Source organism: Morchella sextelata (genome assembly GCF_020137385.1).
Source record: "Morchella sextelata strain SCLS chromosome Unknown scls_1, whole genome shotgun sequence".
In the NCBI taxonomy this organism is placed as follows: Eukaryota; Fungi; Ascomycota; class Pezizomycetes; order Pezizales; family Morchellaceae; genus Morchella; species Morchella sextelata.
The window spans coordinates 2,298,308-2,320,657 of record NW_025408616.1 but is presented as its reverse complement, the minus strand read 5'-3'; the positions used below and the strand labels follow the sequence as shown (position 1 = coordinate 2,320,657).

Below are 22,350 nucleotides of genomic sequence, written 5' to 3'. Positions count from 1 at the left end.
TCAAGACTGGAGCGGCAAAGCTACATTCATGCGCCAGCCTCCATAATATAGAATGAGACTTCCTCCCAAAACTATTCCGACATCTCAACTCACCTAGCTACCACTCAGTCAATCGGCAAGGGAGGTCCAAACTAGCGCGGGAGTTGACTCGTTGTTTGGGTTGAGGCACCGCCCCTCAAACAATTCTCCCTCGGGCTCGGGCAAAAAGAGATATCAATACTGCACGAACCCGAAATTCGGGGGGCTGCATGACATCTACATTTTGCAAATTAAGGGTCACCCCCCAAAACAACATTTAGGGTGCAACAATCACAATTGACCCCGCATCCACACGAAACTCGAAACGCTGTTACCATGCACGACAGGATGTGCCATGGGCGTGTGGACCATATCATATCAAGCAGCACAGCGTCGATCACACTGTATTTATTGGTTACATGCTGTGCTATAATACCTGTATAGGGGTAGCGAGTGGGATATACATACATGTAGTGTAGTGTAGTGTAGTGTAGTATCAATTTATACATATAGCTATGTTCCTCTGGCCCCTCCACCATATTTGGCTGAAAGATGGAGGCGGGCTAGTGCAGTGCAGTATTGACCAGGCCCGAGTAGGTGCTTGTTTAAGGTTTTCGTGCTTAATATCTTGCTTGTTTTATGTCATGTACGTATTTGACCGTGGCTGCAGTGCAGGTCCCCGAATCGACTTATCACGACATCGATATCGACATAGACGGGGCGAGGCATTCTCCGCAAACCTACATGTACATACGTACATGTATGCACACGGAGTAGACCGGTCTATGAGTGTATATATGCAACCACCCTCCCCATGATCAGCGAGTCCTGGAGGGTATCTATCTGCGTATGTGTAGTACTTGTTGACACTCACTGTATCATTCTGCCGGGCGGTCAGCTAGCCCGGGACTCGCTGACTGGGGATGTTTCGAAGGCCGGTGGTCTGCTAGCTGTATGTAGTACTACCAGTATTCTCTGACGAACATACAGTGCATATGCCTGCCATCATGGGGTTATGGGGTTATGGGGACGCCGTGGCCCGTGACGTTCTTTAGGTTCATCTCTAGCCACGCCACATCTCCATCTCTTAACTATATACAACGGTGGCCTTCGATTATGGTAATAACTCGCCCCTGGTGGGTTGACCTGTTGCTAATCTCCATGATCGATGTTTCCTCCGATATATGTGATCAGACTAATAACATTAACATTAACCTAGGAAGCAGCCACTTCTACACTAAACAACCTCCACCAAGTACTAGAGGCTTACATGCAGAATATCGCTTTTGATGGCTGATCGAGTGTGTTTGGCTCTGCGGGATAGTTTGGCTCTGCGGGATAGTAGTTTATGGTGTAGCCTACATGTGGTACTAGGGGACTGGGGTCCAGTAAATTCTACTGGGGAGCGCGAGGTCTATATATATGCCAAAATCAGATCGATGAGTCTATAGATCTAGGGAGTAGACGGCTCGATGTCTTGTCTCGGTGCTGAGTGATATTTAAGGACTGGAGCGGAGCATTGGCGATGACATCCGGGCGGGCGGGTGATTAGCCTGGTGAAGTGGTCTATTTCATAAGTTGGGGGGCAACGACCCATTCAGGTCGCTTTGTTGGGAGGTTTGATTACTCAGAGGATGTAGTTGCCGTTCTGTTCTCGAAGGTGTTGGCCTACAGCTGTCTACGAAGTTTGTATAATGAAATATAACCCGCCTAGCTTAGCACTAGAAATGTTGCTTCAATACATGTATTCTATTGTAACAGTTAGCTTTAGCCCTGTACTCAGTCACAACTACATATATACATATAATATCTATATACGATACATGCATATACGTACGGGATACCCAAACACAGAGAGAATCACCACAATGTATTTTTACCAATTGTTCTCTTCACGCAAGCTAACTGGACCAGTCGCTCTCGTAGTGAATAGGAAATCTTCACCCGACAAAGCAGTGTCAGGTATCTACATGTAGTTAGCTGTTTTGTTAGTTGTTTTGTTAGTCGTATACGTATCTATGTCAATCTATTCTGATACATGTATATTCACTATCGCATACTTACATGTACATGCCCTCTACTAAAAAGACCCCTTGGGCATCAGCGCAGTTCAACTGGGAAGGAAGTACATGTAGTACAAGTACATGTAGTGTCCACCTGTCTCTAAAAAGATACATGTATATCTCTACATAGTGTATGTATGGCTACATGTACATAGTTCAGGCCGTTTCTTCATTCATTCATTGGGCCCACCATATTATTGTTCGAGAAGTATTGTTTACTCGTAAAGATTGGGTGTGATCCGCCCACCACATCACTATTATACTGCTGCTGCTGGATATTGCGATTCGTGGCAAGTTATTGCGATTTTGTTGCCAACGTTTCGTTTTGTGGTTTGGACGTGGCCTGTACTTTTATCTTTTAGAAGAACACGGCTGTTCTTTGACTTTAACTATAAGAGGGACCTGCTTTCCTTCTTCCTTTTAGTTCTTATACACACCGGGCTCTTCATAAATTCTCTTCTGCTCAAATATCATTTCAAATAAAAGATAGGTATACCATCGTCGCCAGGGAAATACATGTAGCTATACCTACATGTATATACAACGGACGCCCTAGGCCTAGCATAGGATGTATCAGCTACCGATGCTGCTGTAGGGCCGTAGGATGGCACGTAGGCCCCATCTCGGCTTCTATACTGTACTGGCACTGGTACCGATTCGCATCTTTGAGCCCGCCCGAAATACAAAGGTTCGGTCTCAAACGGACACTCATACTCACCTCAAACACATATAAACCCCGCGTTTGAGTACTGGCTGCACTTTCTCGAGTCTATCCTACCCCCGCCCTGAAACAAAGCATACAAATCCGAAACCAACAACTCTAGACGACACTCCCGAGTATTTTTTACAGATTGACAAGCGCTCTGGGTAAAATGCCCAACCAGCCAGTACATAAGTCAACAGTGTGTGTACCTGGGACACTACCTAAGGTTTCATCCAGGATCTGATCGTTCCTCGGCTCATCCGCTCACTCATAACAACTCCATCTAGACTACAAAGAACCAAAAAGAAAAACGCACCCAAAAAACCCTTCCCCACCCAAAGGGGCATTTCAAGCATGTGATCGGCGAAGCGAGTGATAGTCTATGATCTGGTTTCAGTACAAACGCCCCGAGCTAGACAAAAGTGCCTATTTCCCATGTCTGCGAGGTACCATCTATCTGTACTTACGAGTCAGATTTGAGAGCGATACGGCGGTTTTGAGGAAAGGTTCGAGCCCGGTGGCGAGATTAGCAGAGCTGCTAGCCCTAACCCTTGGTTGTGGAATCTTAGCGATGTTTCTGGTCTTTCCTTTTTTGGAGGGTTGAAGTTCACCAGAAGGCATGGTAGAGAAGGATCGAACGGGCGGACGGGGTTGCGATGAATTTGAGCCATGAGACACTTTGGGGATCGAATCTGGGTAAGTAAGTAGGGATCATACTTGTGCCCCCCCCCCCCCCCCCATGTGCATACAGAAATTATAAGATGTGAAGATGTGGCATCAAGCGGCTCTCTGGCTCTGTGCGATTGAGGCTGACTCCCATCTCTATTACAACGAGAAAATCATTTGAGTTGAGTTGAGATCGAAAGTAGTTGTGAAAAAAAAAGCCGCTGATTTCCATGGCGGAGGATCCTCAAATAATTGTCGCTTGTTGTTCAACTACATAGAATCCCAGCCTGCACTGCACATGGCCAGCCAGCCAGCAACATCACAATATGATTGGTGCGGAAAGATCAGGAGACTTTGTATGATCTGTATTGGAAAGCCCTCTTTTCTTTTCACCTCACACACACGTGATGGAGAAGTGATGGTGACGGTGAAGCGTTGAGGTGAAGATGTGAGGTGAAGATGTGAGGGTCAAGTCAGCACGTACAGTATCAACCACGAATGGAGAGCGAATTCAAACCTGTAAGCAGAGGCGGCTCGGATCGGTCGCTCCGGAAAAAATGGCAGCAGATAAGAAATTACATTAGTCGCAGTTGTTATAAAGGCTGCCCACCCCTCCCTCTCCCCCCTCTAATCTTTTTGTTTTAAAAGCTCCATCTTCTTTAGGGAAAAAAAAATCAGAGTTCTAAAAAACACACCTATCTAAACTGCAGCTAGTTGTGGGGAAAAAAAACCTTTGCCATCTTTTTGAGGCTTCTTCACCAGCAATCAACCGGCCGCACACCCACTCCGAGTCATCGGTAATCACTCGATTACGTGTACACAGCACAACGCAACGCAACGAACAACAATAACCCGATCATCTCCCCAGATCTCTCCAAGATTGTTTTTTCTTGCTAGCTAGTGCGGTAACTTTGGCCTTGCACCAGTGGGTGGTGGGCTGTGGGTAGCTTAAAGAGAGAGGGAAAAACGGCAAACCCCGCCAGTCACTCTTTGGGCCCCCTCCCCCGTTGTTTTAAAAGGGAGAAAGAGCGCAAATAATAATAAAAAACGTTCGACTGGCCGGTTGTTTCAGTGAATCTTTTTCTTGAAAATACTTTCAACTCTCAACCAACCAACTTAACCAAGCCACAGACAGACAGGCAGGCAGGACAAGGCAGCTGGGGTTGACTACTATTACTACTATTACTACTACTGCTGCTAAAAACTTTTTTGTTTGTTGCACCCGTTAATTTTTGTTCCAACACAGGGGGGGGTCCTAGTTCCGTGCATCACGGACCTTCTTCTTCTTCTTCTTCTTCTTCTTCTTCTTCTTCCTCCTCCTCTTCTTCTTCTTGTTCTTTTCAGTACATACATAGCTCTCTTTCTTGGTTTCGAGTACTCTTGAATCGACTTTTACTTCGCCTCAAGCTTAAACCGAGCCTGAGCCTGAGTCTACGTTTATTACCTACATAACCTAGTTACTTTCCTATCTACCCCTTCCCTTCCCTTCCCTTCCCTCCCTTCCTCCCTCTTCAATCCACAATCCCACTCGCGAGGCAAACAACAATCATAGATCCTCCCCATTGGTATGTTCCAACCCCCCCCTCCCCCCTCCCCCTCCCTCCCTCCCTTCTCTTCCCCCCCCCCCCCCCCCCCACTCACCGCCGTCGCTTATTCATAAAGCAGGTCAATCATCACACTCGTAACACCCAAAGGCTAAACCCCATCCACAACCAGTCAACAATTTCCTTTTCCTATTCCACCTCACAACTACAACCACAACCACAACCACCAAAAATAAAAAAAAAGCTATGACAAAACCCACCACCACCACCAGCACCACCACCCCAACAACCAACGCAACCCCCAACCCACAACAACCTCATAAACGTCGCCGCCGCCGCCGCTCCACCACAAAACCCGCCAAACCCCCCACCCCGCCCGCCTCATCCGACATCGACCACTGGTTCCAAAGCGGGCCCTTCTCAGCGCTCCCACAGGGCGCCTCTCCCGCTGAGGTCGAGGCAGACCTTAAGCGCATACGCGCCGCTGTAGCCCGCCTTGCGAACATACTCCTCGGCGCCGCCGTTGGCAGCGGCAGCATCTCGCCCATTTGCGAAGCGCAGCAAGAAGAGGAGGAAGCGCTGTTTGTGCGCGGCGTGTCATTATCGCCGAGAAGAGAGGGCGGGAGAGGGCTGTCGCCGGGTATGGCCGCTGAGCCGCTTACACCAGAGTCATTTTATGGCGAGGATACCGTGGGGGAGAGGGAAAAGGAAAGGAAAAGGAAGGCAAGGAGAGAGGCGGCGGCAGCGGCCGATGCTCCTCGGGTCCGTTCGCCCACGGGGGTAAGGAGAGAGAGGCACAAGGGGTCGGGTGGAGTCCCGGCGAGAAAGCACCGGGCGAGGTTCAGTCCTTACGTGTCGACGACGACATAAAAGCGCGACTACATCGGCAGCAATTTAGAGAGCTGCATCTCTAATTAGTGGGAGTTTTTTTGTTTAACGTTTTTCTTTTCTTTTCTTTTTATTTGTGAAAAGAGCTCTATAATTGTGCAGCAAGAGGAATGACTGCGCTTGTTTCCTCGTCGCGATGGAGGGGAGAAGACTTGTCCATATTCTGTAATAACTTTTTTCTTCACACCCATTTCTAACGTCTAAATATTAGCAGGAGGCCAGGGGGAAATGATTTTTATTCTTTTTTTTCTTTTTTTGCGGTAGACGGGAAAGTGAGGTTTTAGGAGCCTGAGACTGCTTGCGAATCCTTTATCTTTTTAACGTCGTTTTCGTTTTCTTTTACGGAGTTTTATTTGGGGACTTGCAGATATTTCTTTTATGGGATTTATGGCTATTGTATCTAGCACTGAGCTACATCTACATAGCATTTTACAAAAAAAAATCTACAGCAGCAGGTGTGCGCACCCGGAGTTCTCAAAAAATGTGACGCGAACTCCTCATCCTCCTTTAACCGTCATCCTCTCACAAGTACCGCAAGAGCGGCAATGATACCATCAACCACAAACCATCCGCCGCCAGAAACCGGTGCCAGCTTCACACCACATCACTCACCCCCTCTATTCCCCGCGGCCACTCGAGAGCCGTGTAGACTATGCATAAACCGTGAGATCCAGTATTTACCGCCTACGCGAGCACCCTGGCGTGCTGTAACTGTAGTCCCCACTGCCATGGATAAAAAAAACAGGACATGTCATGTTTGGCCCACGTGGTCGTGGGTTAGGGTTGTAAGTTGGAAGGGGGGCCGATCTGGCTGTGGATGTGGGGGCTTGTCGGGATTGTGTGGGTTGGTGTGAACCGGAATACGGGAGGGATCCGGAGAGGACTGGTCAAATAGTGTGGGAGCTGATTAGTTGGCTTGTTGTGTGTAGCCAGCGCATGGGGCCGAGGGATCTCGACAGCTGGATACCTCTCTAGCGTCGTTCGTGGTTTATCTGTAGATCTGGCGGCTAACAAGATGTGTGTTCGCCCTGTGAATTGCATGCGCGGGGTATCAGACCGCAACCCTCTGTCAATCAGGGCTTATGGGCGAAAAAAGGATGGAAACGGTAATCGAGTGATTTTCAGTGATTCTGTGGCGGTGGATGGGGCCTAGCGCGGATATGGAGGTTAGAAGTTTATTTGGGTCTTTAGTTTTCTCTTTGATATTGGAATAGATATTGGTTATACGTTTCCGTCCTGTGAGATCGGCAGGTTATCGTTTTCATTCGCTCCTTGGGTAGGCGGGTGGATATGTTGACTAGTTGGAGCGAAGAAGGAGGACAGAAGGAGCAGGCTCCTCTTGTAGGCCAACGAAAGAACAGGTGTTCGGACAAACAAAGTACAACATGTATAGACTGTTTGGGGCCACGTCCAAATTATAACTGCAGGGCGACTAACAACAGTGCAATCGTATCCTAACAACGTCCCAATGACTGACACGGATAGCGCCACACAACATGTCAACTAGATCCGTGATCATCTCCTCCTGGTTTGTGCTATGCCAGAGCTGCTTAAAGGATGGGCACGAGACTACATGCCAATATACTATCCCGCGGCAGACACAGCCAATCGATAGTCCCGGACCGACCATCAAGAGCCGCAGTCTGGGCCTCCAGCAAGATAGGTAGGAACATCTCGTTTTGGTAAAGGCTAGTTATAATACGTACTGATAAAAATCCCACCAAGTTTATCTAGCGGAGTTTGGAAAGGTGCTCCTCGATGCAGCCCAGAAAGGTCTGTGTGTTTAGGAACAGAATCGGCCCAAGAACCACATTGACCGATTAATCGGTGCCTAGAGAATATTCGAAGAGTTGATAGCGGGATATCGGTCATTATCCATGGATTGATCTATGCCTTGCACGTACGTATTGTGGTAAAGGCCGCGAGGAAAGCCCTAAGGCGATACATGAGTGACAAATGAAGCTTGGATGGTAGATATTGTACCGTATATCAATGAGGAAGTTTCCTGGGGGGGGGGGTTATGCTTAACTTGGGTACAAGATAAGCTAAAAAAAAAAAAAGAAAAAAAAAAGAAAACAGAAACTGTCCTACCAAATATAACTCCCAAGTATCAGGCCAGAGTCAAGCCTATAACATCTAAACCAGCTGACTAGTCGGGGGGCTTTTCGTCTCGTGTCCATCATCAGCTATCTATCAGGTTGATGACAGATAGAGCTGATTAGTCTCGTACCCATCCCCTACTTAGCAACACTTCCAGGGACGATAGACGGGTTGGGGACGAGCCTAAGAGCTGATATATATTATGCAAAGCTGATCCCATAGATCCCAATGGATATAAAGTTATTTGCTTCTTTCTGCCTCCAGAATCTGGCGGGATGGAAGTACCGATTCAACTACCCGAGTCTACGAAAAGGGCCAGAATTTCGCGCAAGACAACGTTGAACAATGCCCCCGTTTTCAAAACTACTTCCCGATTGTCTCTTTGTTCCTCATGGACCGGTCAATGGATAGTCGGGAGCCAATTGCATACCATTGTCCGCGACATCACGAGCTCTTCTTACCACTTCGCACTCTACCCTAGCGACGAGCACCCCTCATGGTTAGTGGGGTGCCTGGGGGGTGCGTCATAGCTATACACACAATCCTTTATTAGAACTTTCGTTAGTCAGGCACACCTGCAAGCAGTGTGTAGGCGTATCCAATATCAACAGAGCAGTCATCATCGCGGCCATATTACAATGATGCTTCCTCTTGTATTTGTCGTTCCCCAGACTACATGGAGTTGGTAGGTCGCTAGGTGTGGTGCGGTTTGGCTGCTGGGTACCTTTTCGACAGCCTATGGACAGCTTCTCGACAGACTGTGAGCAGCTTTTCTGCGGTTTGTGGGCAGCTTGTCGGCAATTCGTAGACGTGGACCGTTCGCAAAACAATTCATCCTAGGCGTTGCCTAGTTCGTCGACCTTTCGGATGGGCTAGAGGTGAATGTTTCGGTGATGATGAAGTGCACCATTCAGGAACGTTTACAACTGGCGGGTTGAGCGGCTTGCAACCGTCAAGTCCGACTAACTAGCTCCGAGCCCAATCCCGACCCCGAATCTTCAACATCGCACAGAGTAGGTATAACAATAAGCTCGCTTCCATTCCCCGCTCACAGATCAAGAGCTACACCATGCAGAAAACCAAGGCAAAACAAAACCTAAAGCCCCCAAAGGAGATCCACCAACTGCCGCGTTGAAAAAACGCCTATCTCCGAGACACCGTCATAATAAGGCACATCTTGTACTTCACACCTAGGCTTCACACACCTAAGGGTTCCACTTCCGGCTGTCGTTCTCCCGCATGTTGCCGGCCGTGTGTACACGCTGTCGACATAATCGTATTAGTACAACATGCAAAGCAGCCCTCCAGTAATCTTCGCCCTACTCTGGAGCCGGACCGCGCGGATCTAGTACCCCCGTTAGCCTATTCGAAACGAGCCCAAGGCAGGGACTCGGCTTGTATCGTCTCGTCTTGTCTCATATGAGGTCTGAGCTCGTTTCATAATCTCATTTCACGAGCCTAAGCTCGAGCTTTGCAAGTATGCTATCAATTGAGACTGCCGAGGGCAGTAAGCTGGTGATCTCAGGTGTCCTCCAACGAAGCGGTTCTTAGGAAACCTTTTGCATATAACACCATTGTTACGACATTTCAGTTTATTAGGGCTTGAACCTTATTGAAATTGGAGGAAACCTTAGGAAGGAGAATTCTGAACGACCTTTGACCTTGGCCTTTAACTACATACCTGTAGTATGTATATCACTTGGCATTACTGATATTATTAATTCTTAGTAGGCTTGAGCCTGATAAAAAGCAAAATTGAGCAGGCCCAACTCATACTAGGTTCAGTCTCATGTGTTTGAGTCTTATATTAAGACGGGACTACCATGGGGATCGACTAGCCGCCGTGCCGTCTGGCCAGCCTCTAGTTCCATTTACCAGACTAGGATTTAGAAAACAAGCTTGAAATCAAGGAGACTTACAAGCTTTACCGGAAAGGAAGCTCCTGTGATGGATGGTTGGTCCTGGGGACCCTAAATTGGGCCAAGCATCGTGAGCAAATATGAGCGAGTGATAATTGATGATCCAATATTCAACGGGACATGTTGATTTTCCTATCTTCAGACAGCTGTTATTTCTGGCTGTACTGCTGAATGAGCACCCACAGCGGTGAAGGCAAAAGTAAATCAATGTGGGAGGCCCCGGCTGTACTCATGGGGACATTGTGAAATATGACTCGATTCCAGATCACAGCTAAAGGCGGTCAATGATCATGGCCCCCGAGGCTATATAGCTTTTTAGTCGATCCTTGGCTTTTAGAAATATCATCACAAAACACACAATCTAGAACCACGGCCAATTCGTGCCTAATGATATCTATTACTAGCATTACTATCCGTTTCTAGCCCATAGCCACACAAACACACAAACACACAGAACCATCTACTCCCCATCTACTCCGCGCCACCACCACTAGTCATGATAAGCAGTGTCGCTCCGAGCAACACCCACCAGTACCTATACATCGCAAGCACGCATTAGCACCCACACCCACACAACCGCAGCCACAGAACACAGCGGCGGAAAACTCACTTCTGCAAGAATGTCTTCTCCACCTCCGGCACCGGAATCTTGCCATCAGGCGTCAAAACAATCGGCTTATTCAGCGCAGGCTGCGGGCCCGGCGCCTGCGTCAAGATGCGCACAGTGGGCGAGGAAGACTATACAATCAATGCCCAGGTTAGCCAACAATCCAATCCAAATCCATACAGCCCACCCAGCAGGACACAATGGCCAACATACAGCTTCATCGCCGGCCTTGTACTGCACATGCCACGCCTTCCCCATATCATCAACTCTAACGGTAATCTCCGCATTCTCCGGATGCTTCAACATTTTCTACAGTAGCCACCCAGCACATTAGCATCCACTCCATCCACTCCCCACACACCCACAGAGCAATACTCACACCAACAACCACACACCCAAAGAACCACGTCTCCCCATTCCACACGCCCACCCGAACCTCCTCCTCCTCCCCACTCTCCGCCCACGCCCCCTTATGCTCCGCAACGTCGAACCCGCCCTCGCCCGTCGCCGGGTTATACGAGACCTTCCCCAGGATCGTCGGATGGGGCGCGCCGAGCGGCCATTGGTGCAGCGTTAGGGTGTGCGTGTACATGTGCGTGGTTATCGCGTTTGCAGTGGCCGAGAGGAGGGACAGCACTGGCAGCAGGAGCGAGAATGCGCGCATTTTTGATTTTTTTTTGTAGGGGATGGGATTTTGGGGATCGTGATAATTGAGAGAGATGATATGATGCGGCTCGGTTGGGATTGTATGTGGTGAGGGTCTTGGGTAGTGAGAGGCGCTTATCGCGGCTGTGGGGAAGATACGTGGCTGTTTGACCTTTTTTTTTTTTCTTCTCGAAAAGATTCAAGCTACAGTACTGAAAGGGCCAATATCTGCTGGAAAGGGCTCTACTAAAAGCTCAAGTGGTATCTATAAAACACTTCCATAGCATTATTCCGCATGGCAAAGCTCCAGAGCTTCAAACCCCGTTTCTCGTAGTTAGGCAAAACTGGCAAAACAGAGGGCCAAAACATGAGCTCCCACAAGGTTGCTAAAAGTCGCAGGAAACCTCACAAATTCACAAATTCACAGCAAACAAAGACTCCAAATAATTCCCTTCTATAATGGCAGCACGCATGCTGCCATCTGTTATTTCATTCTGTTTCGTCTCTATAAAAGGTATCTTAGTCTTCTCAGTCTCCCTCCCTCCCGCTCATGCACCTCCTGAAAGAAGCAGGCTTGTGTAACATGACTGCTTCTTGTCCACCGCACCGCCCGCGCACAAATCCAATCCAGTGCCAAAACTAAAAGTAGTAGAGTAACAAGTCCCGCAAAAAAAGACACCTGCCATCATCATGCAAAGAAACGCAACAAACACCGTCCCTGGCTCGCCCGCCATGCCAAACCGAAAGAAACCATCGAGAAAAAGGTGTAAAATACTCAGATCCTTTGCACTAAGCAGTATATCCCCGATACCCCGCCAAAAGCGAAAAGGAAAAGGAAAAAAAAAAGAGGGAAAAAAACACAACAAAAAACTCCACTTGCAGATCGACCGATAAAAGTACTAATAACACAAACATAACAAAACTAATTAAACAGCCCAACCGCAGAAGAAGAATAATCATCTCAAGCGAAAAGAAGGGGATAAAAAAACATCGCTGGCGGAAACTCGGCAGGGCGTTCGACATGCTATTAAGCCGAACACAACCCCCACGAACAAACTACGTCACTAGATAATACGCAGCTGTTCCGAGCTATACCAACGAGTTTGAGCTTTAAACCAGCTCAAACTCCTCGTCAGAGTCCTCATAATCAACGACTTCATACTCGTTCTTGATCAGAGTCGTCAACTCCTTGTGCTCAAACTTCTTAACAGCCTCTGTTACGGCATAACTAAGGGTGTCGGTTCCGGCACGTGGTCCGGACTGGTCATAGGAGTACGCGATACCGGCAATAGAGTCGTTATCCGACGATGAATCTTCCCAACGGTCTTCCAACGCCGCCGAAGGGGTCAGAGGGTTGGTTCGTGCTGTGCAAATCTCATCATCAAAGTACAACTTGCGGGCGGCTCTCTTTTTGGCAAGTTCCTTGGTGTTCCAGCCTCGGCAGCTGTAGCAGTGGCAGACCTTCACGAGACTAGGGTCACGGGTCATCTTGAATCTAAAGGAAAATGAGTCAGAATTTCAACTCTGGAGCAACACAAAGAACGGACATAGTTTCGGGGGGCGGGTATTTAAGGGTTGTAACGGGTTGTTACGGGTGAAATAAACAAAGTCAGGAATACTTACTTGTTCTTATCATTCCAGCAGGGAGCACCTAATTTCTTGTTTGTGAATGACGGGTGCTGCGGCTGACCGAGGAGGGCTACATTGACGTTTCGGTACTTGACACGACGCTGGAGGAGGATGTTTATCAGCATTATGGTTCACTTGACCGGGGAGTGGAATGACTTGTATGACTCACCTCTTTGCTGCGGCGCTGTTCAACGGCTGCGCTTCTAAGGTCGCCGGTGGACTGAACGATGGAGTTGGTGAGAGCCATGGTGTTGGATTTAGAGGATGGGATTGGAATTGAGGGAGAGGGTATTGCGGCTGATTTGGTGATGAACGGGCTTGGGTTGGTGAAGGACTGGCGACAACGAAGACGACGACAACGAATGAATTAGGCTGTGAGGGAGAAGAGGAAGCTTGGTGATAGTGATGAGTGTGAGGAGGAGGAGTTACAGTTACAAGTATAAGCAGTGAGAGCAGCTGTAGGCAGCAGGCAGTAGGCGAGGGAAGAGGGAGAAGAAGAAGGAAGATGAGTTTCGGGAAGGGCCAGATATATAGGGAGCAGGTGCGGAAAGGGTGGTACCTAACACGATAGCTCTTTATAGCTCAGGCAGATAGGTAAGTAGGTTTCGGTGGAGCAGCTGGCAGCTACTTGACTTGACTTGAGCTAGCGTTTCCGGAGAGAGCGAGAGTCAGTCAGGAGCAGCAGGAGGCAGGCCTTACTTGAAATGTTATCACCAAGCTGTATCATACATTCATGCTTACATACATCATCATCATTCATCCACCCATCCATCCATACTACAATCATACTTTCCCATGCCATCCGTCTATGCAATCGCATTTGACCATCCCCCCACTCACTCTTCACAGCCATCTTTTGTGACCATGACTCTACATTCTATTGCTATTGTTGTAATGTAAATCGGGGGGCACAAGGGGACGGGGGGGGAGGTCGGAGGCCTACCTAGGGTTGTGTTTCCCCAGCTTCGTTATTATTATTGCTACACTCTATTATTCTGTTGGGGGTTAATGTTACTTCAACCTTCTATGTAGCTTTTTTGTTGCTGCTCCCTTGCGCTCCCTTGTCTCGTTTGTCTCGTTTCAGCACACATCCCATCCAGCCTCAGCAAACCAGCAAATGACGCCTACAGAGCACCTGGCTGGCCAGCGCTCAATACCGTGGCTACCCAGCTTGCCAGCCAGCTACCTCATCCTCTCCGCCAGTAATGCAACCAAGTGCTAACATCACTAACTCCCCACCATACAAAAACCTTCTGGAGTAGAGCTCATGCACCTACACTACATACATGTAAGTTGTAGCTAAGTGTAGAGCAGTAGTAGTACCGGTAGGGTGCACGCCCCCCCCCCTCCATCTCCAAACCGAGGAGGAGCCGAGCTAGAGAGCTATCTAGGGAGAATGAATGTGAATGTATGAATGAATGAACGAAACCCCCAAACCATTCCAATCTCCCACCACACCCCCCCCCCCCCCCCTTCCCCCCCCAAGTTCCAGCCACTACAACAAGCAGCAGCGGGAAAAATAGGTTAGTTTAGGGGGGGGGTTTGGATCGAGAAACCGTGGTTATCAATTCTCCCTCATTCTCTAGCTATCCATCCGTCCCCTATCCTTGAGTTTCGTTATCACAGTGCTACCTCTCATACATACAGAGCCTTATCCCGTCGCGGTATCGCCCGTGCCTCAGTGAGTGAATGGGGAGGGCTGAGAGAGATAAACACCCGTCCGGGCTGGCAGAGTGGAATAGATAGTCCGAATCCAGATGTGATTGTTCTATATGGGGGGCACATAACGGGCGGCGCGTAGATAACTACATGTATCATACCTACTCTAACCTACGCTACCTACAATACAGTTTTGGTAGTAGTAGTAGATACTAGATAGTAGGCTAGATACGAGGAGCTACGAAACTTGGAACTTTCCCTTTCATATCTATTCTGTTTCCAAAACAAAAACCTGGAAATTTGCTTTTCATGAATCCGGGGGGGGTCGTGAAACGTTTTTTCAACCCTCGATCCCACTCTTGCGATAAGCAGCTAATGGGATAGACGGGTAGACAGATAGACACTGTAGAGATAGAGTATGAGCAGATAGAAACAAAATCCGTGCCTACATATTTGTTGCATGTATGTATGTACCCCTAATCTACATCCACCTTCTTGCCTGCCTACCTGCTGCTACTTCTTTGGTTCTTTGGCTGCCCAGGTGACGTAGGAACGAAAGGAACGAAATTAACCGAGCCTCACTGTGGCTCATCCTCATAATAGCAATACATGTAGCAATACCTAGCAGCTGCCGGGTACACACGCATCCATCCATCCATCTATCCATGCCATCCATCTGAGAGTCTCAGTCATGGAAGCCAGCCTGAGCCTTGTTTACAAATTACCCATTCACCAGCTTCAGTGACTCCCCCATACTTTACTCTGTATCCCATAGAGTACCCCTACCATTCTACCCTACCCTAGCAGCTACCCCATATCAATCACCAAGTATCTCCAATATCCAATATGTAAAAAAACCATGACTCCGGCTTTGTTGTTTCAGTCATCGCCGTCACCATACTCTGAGCCATCGGAGGGCAGGCTGCCAGGAAACCATCCAAAGCCATCCAGGTCCACGTGAAGCGCTCCCCCTGCCCGTGTCGTCACAGTTACTCCCTCGCTGCGCAGAGCCTGTGCATGACGTGCTGCGGCGGTAGGGTCATCCCTTTTTTTTTTTTTTTTTCGGTCAATCACTCACTCAGTACTACTACTCTCTCTCACTTTTGGTTCCAAACAAAGAAAAACAACACAGCGGAACAGAAACAGCAAGCAAATGCAAATGCAAATAACGGATAAAATCCAAAACAAACGGAAGCCGGAAAAAGCATTTTTTTGTTGTTGTAAAGTGCAAGTATGTAAATGAGGCTGTTTTGCAAAAGAGAGATCGAGAAATAAAGAGAAAGAGAGAGAGAGAAAGGGAAAGAGAGAAGGCTTTACCTGATGGGAATTACCCCATTCGACGATATGACCCTCTGCCACGGAACATTGCCGTTGTGGAAGACGACGGTATTACCCTGAGCGTCGTTGTTGTTGCTGCTTGGGAGGTGCTTGAGAGCTTGACCGACCTGTCTGTGACCGGTTAGAGCCATGGACCATCCATACCCGGTGGGTGGAAGGATCGAAGGAAGAAGTGGGAGGTTGAAATGGAAGCTTTCGAGATCCTTCCTTCGAGTGCTGCTAGGCTCTTTTTTCCTTCTTTCCGGGTTTCCAGAATGAGGGACGTTGTTTACCTTGGACATTGGGCTGGGTGCCCGTGTGGGAGCTACATCAGCTACACTGCACTCTTCTTTCTTCACCTCTACGCATGAAACCCGAGTGAGGCCTTCTCTTGTATCGAAACAAAGATACATGTAGATACCTGTAACCCGTACGTACGACGGAAACAAACCAAAAACCAAAACACAACACAGAAAGGGCTGTCTTACGCTTCCCTATCAAGTATGCAATGTGACCATACGAAGTGACTTTACCGTGAGGGATTTCCTATTCGGCTCACCGCATCATCTCAGCTCAGCTGGCTTTGGGGGGGAGGTATTTTCACCACTGAGTTTGAGCTATTCTGATTTCTGAATGGGAATTTGGGGGGGGGGAGAATCCATATCCATCTATCACCTACTCTAGGTAGGTACGAGGTGGGTACGAGGTAGGTACATACCTGGACAGCCATATAAACGCCCACAACGAAGGCCTCTGCCTCGTCTGTCCGTGCCATTCTGGGCTACTCTAGAGTATGTATGTGGGTGTGGGCAGATCTGGGAGCATCTACTTCTACTTGGAGACGAGCGAGCGAGGGAGGTGAGTGGAGTTGTGTCTGTCTGTCTCTGTCTGAGTGTCTCTCTGCCCCTCTGCCGCTGTTCTTAGCAACGCGGCGGCGGGAGCTCTGGTAGCACGAGCGTCTTGGCAGCAGCCAATCAGCGCAATCACGTGGCAGCACTGCAGCGCTCGCATGCGCCGAATGCGGGCATCGATCAGCGGCTGGCCATTGCAGGGATGCGGGCTGTCCACAGTCTGGCTGTCCCTTTCTTCGGCTCGATTCGATATCATCGCGAGGTGTGAGGAATAGAATAGCTTCTTCTTCTTCACCCAGCACAACCTCCCTCTCTCTCCAACAAGCACCCAATAGTAATGTCCCTCTCCACATACCTCGCCCAGAAATACCTCACAAAGGACGAGCCAGACAAGAAAAAGTCAAAGAAGCGAAAAAGAAAGGCCCAGCAGGAGGGCGGCGTGATAATCGCCGACGACGATGCCCTGGGCTGGGACCAAGGCAAAGACGACGACGATGACGACGGCCCTGTGACCAGTACGCCTCCCCGCCACAAAACCCCCAAACTCCCAAAATAACCCCCCCCCCCCAAAAAAAAAAACCTGAATGGCAAAGAATTGAAGCAATACTGACCTCACGAACACAGTCGGCGAAACAACCAAAGCCTTCCGCCGCACCACAAAGTCCAACTGGACCTCCGTCGACGCCGACGCCGCAGCCGCTGACGCCGCCGAGACCGCCGCCGCCGACGCCATCATCGCGCAGGCGCTGCCGCAAGCCGACGACCTGGACGACCAGCCCGCGATCGTCGGCGCCGACGACAAGTCCATGCAGAAGATGTCTAGCGGCGCGCACGCGGGCCTCCAGACGGCTGCGCAGGTGACGGCGCAGCTCGAGCGGCAGCGGAAAGCCGAGCTCGCGCGCTTCAACTCGCAGGACCCGAGCGAGACCGGTAAGGGCCAGGAGACAATCTACCGTGATGCGTCGGGGCGCATCATCAACATTGCCATGGCGCGGCAGGAGGCGCGCAAGAAGCTCGAGGAGGAGGAGGCCAAGAAGCGGCAGGTTGTGGAGCAGAACAAGGGCGAGCTGCAGGCGGTGCAGCGCGAGGAGCGCAAGAAGGAGCTGGAGGAGGCAAAGTATATGACGCTGGCGCGGTATGCGGATGATAAGGAGCTCAATGAGGAGATGAAGGAGAAGGAGCTGTGGAACGATCCGGCGGCGGCGTTCTTGACGAATAAGAAGAAGGGACTGAGTAAGACGGGGCGGCCGCTGTATAAGGGCGCCGCACCGCCGAATAGATATCATATCCTGCCGGGGCATCGGTGGGATGGGGTCGATAGAGGGAATGGCTTTGAGAAGAAGTGGTTCCAGGCGCAGAATGCGAGGAAGAATAGGGCGCAATTGGAGCATGATTGGCAGACGGATATGTAGAATCTGTTATGCCTCTTGTCTTGATAATGTAAATAGCTGTAAATGTTTCAATGATCAAAAGTCCCTTTTTTTTATTAGAACAGCCATTGCCTTATTAGTCGCCAATATAATCAACTATCACTTCAAGAAGCACGGATTGACCAGCAAAACGGCATCTCGAGAGTCCTACTGATCACAATGGTCATCACCACATGTACATACCTACATTGCAGTATTAGAGTCGACTACTATAATAATTACTTTTTTACGCCGAGAGCGTCCGTTACTAAGCCGCGCAGTGGATCCAACCTACTCACTAGTACTCGCCCCCCTGCACAACACTCAAACACTCGAGAGCGTCTCACCTACTATTAATCCACTAACAATTGCCCGCACCACGCACCGCACCCCAGGCCCGGCCGTCCAGAGAGCCCCCATTCTCTGCGGCCAAGAAATTAACCTCCAAACCCAACCCAAGTTGGCCAATTATCTATAGAAGCTTCTCAACGAACAGGCTTTACTTTAGTCATAAACCCTAAAAAGCCGTTCAGATATCACCCCAATATCTAACTAAAATGGCACTACCCTACCCCCCGCCACTGACGCCCATTGAGCGGGTGCTCGCCCCCAGCGCGGACCTGGGCCACACGCCGCCGAAGAAGATCAACCCGCTGCCGTATGTCTATCTGAAGCTCGTGCGGCTGCGGCCGATTGTGGGCGTGGGCGTCAATTTCAGGATGAGGCTTTCTGACGGGGTGGAGTTTGTGCACGGTTAGTACTTCTTTTGTACTTTCTGGAGGAATGTTTTTTGGGGGCGGAGAGCTGGGGTGTTGGGTTCTGGGTGGAGGGTAGAGATATGTCTGTGTTGCTGGAGAATGCAATTGCCAAAAAAGAGAAAGAAGAAGAAAGTTTTATTTCCCCAATTGGCAATGATTCACATGAAGCCCAACCGCCCCTCGATCACTATCAATATCAGCTACAGCTAGCCAGAAAAGATACTAACCAAGGTACGTGCGGACAGCCTATTTCGTCAGCACCAAATTCGACGAGTTTGTGCACAACGGGACCATCAAGGTCGGGCAAGTCATTGAAGTGCGGCGATACGTGTTGGGTGTGCATCCGAGTGGCGGTACGAGGTATGTATGCTGCTGTAGTAGTTGTGTAGGTGTTTTGAGGTTGACAATGTGGTGTGTAGCTTTGTGGGGTTGGTGTGGATATATCCAATCCCGTGTGCGGTTGTTAATGCCCGGTCGACTGTTTCTAATGGCCCGAGTGCTGCTGTCAATGGTTCGACTGTTGCCAATGGCTCGAATGGTGTCAATAGCTCGAATATTGCTATCAATGGGCCAAATACTGCCGTCAATGGCCCAAGAGCTATCGTTAATGGCGGCCCAACTGTTGTCAATGGCCCAACGACTGTCAAGGACCCAAGTACTATCGCCAATGGCTTAAGTACAGTAGTCAATGACGATAGTATTGCCGTCAAAAACTCAAGTACCGCCGCCAGTGGCCCAAATAATGTTATCAGCATCGCCGTCCCAGCTCTCCAATGGCCCCCGATCACCGTACCAAATATCTGGCTCATATCCAGCGCCAAACTAACAGAGGACATGATCAACATAAAAAGAACAATGCTAAACAACCTGGCAAGCAAGAATATGCGAAACGCTAGTACGTCCCCTCCCTTCCCCTCATACAGCGTCGAAAGTTTGACACAAGGATACTCACTCACACCGTCGTCCAGATTTTCTCGTTATCGTACTAGAGAGGCGGAAACGCCCCGACAGTAAATCAATCGTATATAACCCCCAAAGTCCTCTCCACCCTAGCACACTATTCAAACTAACGCCAAACAGCCCAAGCAAGACTGGTACCTCTGGGACCAGTCCTCCAACGACCGCAAGACCATAATCAGCGTCTGGGGCGAGCTCTGCACCGAGTTCCAACCCGAACCAGGCACAATCGTCGCCCTCTGGGATGTCCAGATCAACACCCGGTACGAGGACAACCCAAACTCAGCAAGGCTGACGCGCTTGACAAAGGGCGGGCTGGGCCACTTGAATGCCTACAAGAACAAGCGCCCAAAGGGCCTGATGGACCCGGAGGATGTGATGGGGTACCATGAGTTGAAGGAGGCATGGCAGGCATTGCAGCGCGGCAGGATTACTTGGGAGGGTTAATTATTTGGCTGGGCCATGGGGGGGTTGGAGGTGAAGTATCTATGGTTTTTTTTAGCTAGCTAGCAGATTGCAGGTATCCGAGATAGGAAGCCTACTACTTTATTGCTCTAATAAACGGATATGTTGACTTGTCACTTTGGCTGTTCTCAATAGATGAATATAGGTATGTTGTAAATAGTGAGGGTTTACCTCATAGACCTACACTTTGAAGTGAGGCTCCGAGCTTTAATATCTCGTGGACTATAGTATAAGTTAAGTACGTTGCACCTGTAACTAATGGTATGATACGAGTGATTTCTGGTGACACTATTGAGGAGAAAGATGTCGGTTTTGGTTGTCTACGATACACATAAATCCTCGTGCCTATATACATGTGGATCTAATTTAAATATTAAATCTGATGATCTACAGGGATTGAGGGGGTTGATGAGGAATTTGGTCGAGCTAGCCAGAATGTCCGAGTGATAGTTCATGACGCGAATCACTAGTAAGAGAGATTATCATTCAGATGCTCTTATGGTTCACATCTTTCAAAGTTATAGCTCGAGCAATATCAAAAACCTGGGTTACATATTCCCTATGTGTAGGTACAGTTGGAAAAATGGTAAGTAGTTAAACCTTAGTAACTCCTGCTTTGCCATTTCTAACTAAAAATACAAAAAAACATCTTCAAATCACCAACTCAGGATTCTTCAGACAAAAATATCAGGTCCAGATATGTTATATTTTCTCGAACCCATACTTTGACCCCTCGTGTAACTGCAGAAAACCCAAGCCTAACTTCCAAGCCTGTGTCCCTGCCCACGATGTGTCCACTGACTATTGGCCGGTGCAAAGATCCCCCTACCTGAGGCAGCTGTCCCCGGTGCAGTTGGCACCGGCCTGATAGAGGGGCCTGTTGGGGCCCTCGGCCTTGGTCCTGAAGTATTATCGCCCGGAGTGTCAAAAAGCGCATGTATCCAGTTTGGAGTGACGATGAAGTTTCGCCCGCCCCCGAGTCTGGGGTAGATATCCGTAAGGAAGAGGTAAAGATGTGCTGCAACAAGACCAGTTGCTTCGACAAGTGCTGCACCAGTGCCGGCCTGAACGAAAGTCATGGCGAGCATGACAAGGGGTAGGAACTTGACAGGGAAGGTGGCGATGAAGAAGCTGACTTTTTTGCTACTGTCCTCGAGAGCGGTCCAGTAGTATGCGAGGGCTAGGATGAGGGCTTGGCAGAATACCATACCGCCAATGAAGGCGGAGTTGAGAGCCTTTTCCTCACATCTCAGATATTAGGAATCAAGACTCTCCTAGAGACCGTTGGTACAATGTAGGTGTCTACTTACCACTATCACCGACCCGCAAAACATCAGAAACACTAGAAAGTCACCTGGTCGTGTAAATTTGGTTCTTTCACAGCTGTAAAAACCTTCAGTATATATTCTCGAAGAATGGTCCAGCAGGATTACTCACTCGCTAGCATATCTATAAACTGTAAACCCCCACAAATTCTTAAAGTCAGATTACGAAGCGCTCCAATTCTCTGAACTTTCGTATTCAAACTTAATAGTATCTACTCACGAAAAAATGTATCCATAATGATTCCCTGAAGCTTGAGTCAGCACATATGTCCGTGGCTAAACTCTTGAATGTAGGACCTACATACCAGTTTTGGGCTCGTCAGGAAGAACGAAGTCAACGGCCGCCATAGTTCAGGCCTCGATAGTTTCCACACCAACGGCGCATGGTACACAAGAAATCTAGGGTGTATCAGACCCAGTGCCTGGGAGGCAAACGAGAGGAGGAAAGCTGCCCCGGCGAGGGTTCTAGGATCACAACGTGAGCTTTGATCCACTTGCGTCGACGCGACGCAGGGAAAATGACAAGATTGCAAACTTACCTGCTGACCGGTGGAGCTTGTTGAATAAAGGCTGATATGTTATCCGACATGATCTCTTTCTAAGTTTCTTCTTCTGGGAATTGATGGTAGAGGTAGTTCACATAGCCTTCATGATCTTGAAGTTCAAGGTGTCATTAAGGGTGGTCAGATCGCGTGCGGATTACTCAGCTGCCGCGGTTCCTATCACGTGATAGAGAGTACACAAGGCTTGCGCCAAGTCCTGTACTTGAACCCTTTTCCAGGAGCATCTTGCGGGGCATACGGGAGGGCCGTTAATTAATTTGGGGG

General features: G+C 49.0%; 8 protein-coding genes across 8 annotated transcripts; 4 read left to right on the top strand and 4 right to left on the bottom strand.

Annotated features, from left to right (window-relative positions):
• Window positions 1–5,240: 5,240 nt before the first annotated feature.
• H6S33_000592 (uncharacterized protein) lies at window positions 5,241–5,864 on the top strand (the record flags this gene model as incomplete). Its single annotated transcript, XM_044831986.1, has 1 exon — window positions 5,241–5,864. The coding sequence occupies one exon, from the start codon at window positions 5,241–5,243 to the stop codon at window positions 5,862–5,864; it is 624 nt and encodes a 207-aa protein (XP_044700151.1).
• Window positions 5,865–7,439: 1,575 nt separating this feature from the next.
• Window positions 7,440–7,842, top strand: H6S33_000591 (uncharacterized protein; the record flags this gene model as incomplete). The annotated part of the gene is made up of 3 exons (XM_044831985.1): window positions 7,440–7,545; window positions 7,608–7,655; window positions 7,718–7,842. The coding sequence occupies 3 exons, from the start codon at window positions 7,440–7,442 to the stop codon at window positions 7,840–7,842; spliced, it is 279 nt and encodes a 92-aa protein (XP_044700150.1).
• A 2,530-nt stretch (window positions 7,843–10,372) lies between these two features.
• On the bottom strand, window positions 10,373–11,172 carry H6S33_000590 (uncharacterized protein; the record flags this gene model as incomplete). The annotated part of the gene is made up of 4 exons (XM_044831984.1): window positions 10,373–10,436; window positions 10,512–10,639; window positions 10,722–10,817; window positions 10,888–11,172. The coding sequence occupies 4 exons, from the start codon at window positions 11,170–11,172 to the stop codon at window positions 10,373–10,375; spliced, it is 573 nt and encodes a 190-aa protein (XP_044700149.1).
• Window positions 11,173–12,263: 1,091 nt separating this feature from the next.
• On the bottom strand, window positions 12,264–13,029 carry H6S33_000589 (uncharacterized protein; the record flags this gene model as incomplete). Its single annotated transcript, XM_044831982.1, has 3 exons — window positions 12,264–12,648; window positions 12,777–12,883; window positions 12,952–13,029. 3 exons carry the CDS (start codon window positions 13,027–13,029, stop codon window positions 12,264–12,266), a joined length of 570 nt encoding a protein of 189 aa, XP_044700148.1.
• Window positions 13,030–15,754: 2,725 nt separating this feature from the next.
• Window positions 15,755–16,060, bottom strand: H6S33_000588 (uncharacterized protein; the record flags this gene model as incomplete). Its single annotated transcript, XM_044831981.1, has 1 exon — window positions 15,755–16,060. The coding sequence occupies one exon, from the start codon at window positions 16,058–16,060 to the stop codon at window positions 15,755–15,757; it is 306 nt and encodes a 101-aa protein (XP_044700147.1).
• An 886-nt stretch (window positions 16,061–16,946) lies between these two features.
• Window positions 16,947–18,021, top strand: H6S33_000587 (uncharacterized protein; the record flags this gene model as incomplete). Its single annotated transcript, XM_044831980.1, has 2 exons — window positions 16,947–17,124; window positions 17,234–18,021. The coding sequence occupies 2 exons, from the start codon at window positions 16,947–16,949 to the stop codon at window positions 18,019–18,021; spliced, it is 966 nt and encodes a 321-aa protein (XP_044700146.1).
• Window positions 18,022–18,575: 554 nt separating this feature from the next.
• Window positions 18,576–20,180, top strand: H6S33_000586 (uncharacterized protein; the record flags this gene model as incomplete). Its single annotated transcript, XM_044831979.1, has 5 exons — window positions 18,576–18,771; window positions 19,022–19,136; window positions 19,196–19,671; window positions 19,745–19,797; window positions 19,857–20,180. The coding sequence occupies 5 exons, from the start codon at window positions 18,576–18,578 to the stop codon at window positions 20,178–20,180; spliced, it is 1,164 nt and encodes a 387-aa protein (XP_044700145.1).
• A 776-nt stretch (window positions 20,181–20,956) lies between these two features.
• On the bottom strand, window positions 20,957–22,112 carry H6S33_000585 (uncharacterized protein; the record flags this gene model as incomplete). Its single annotated transcript, XM_044831978.1, has 6 exons — window positions 20,957–21,433; window positions 21,509–21,581; window positions 21,636–21,654; window positions 21,744–21,768; window positions 21,829–21,988; window positions 22,063–22,112. The coding sequence occupies 6 exons, from the start codon at window positions 22,110–22,112 to the stop codon at window positions 20,957–20,959; spliced, it is 804 nt and encodes a 267-aa protein (XP_044700144.1).
• Window positions 22,113–22,350: the final 238 nt, after the last annotated feature.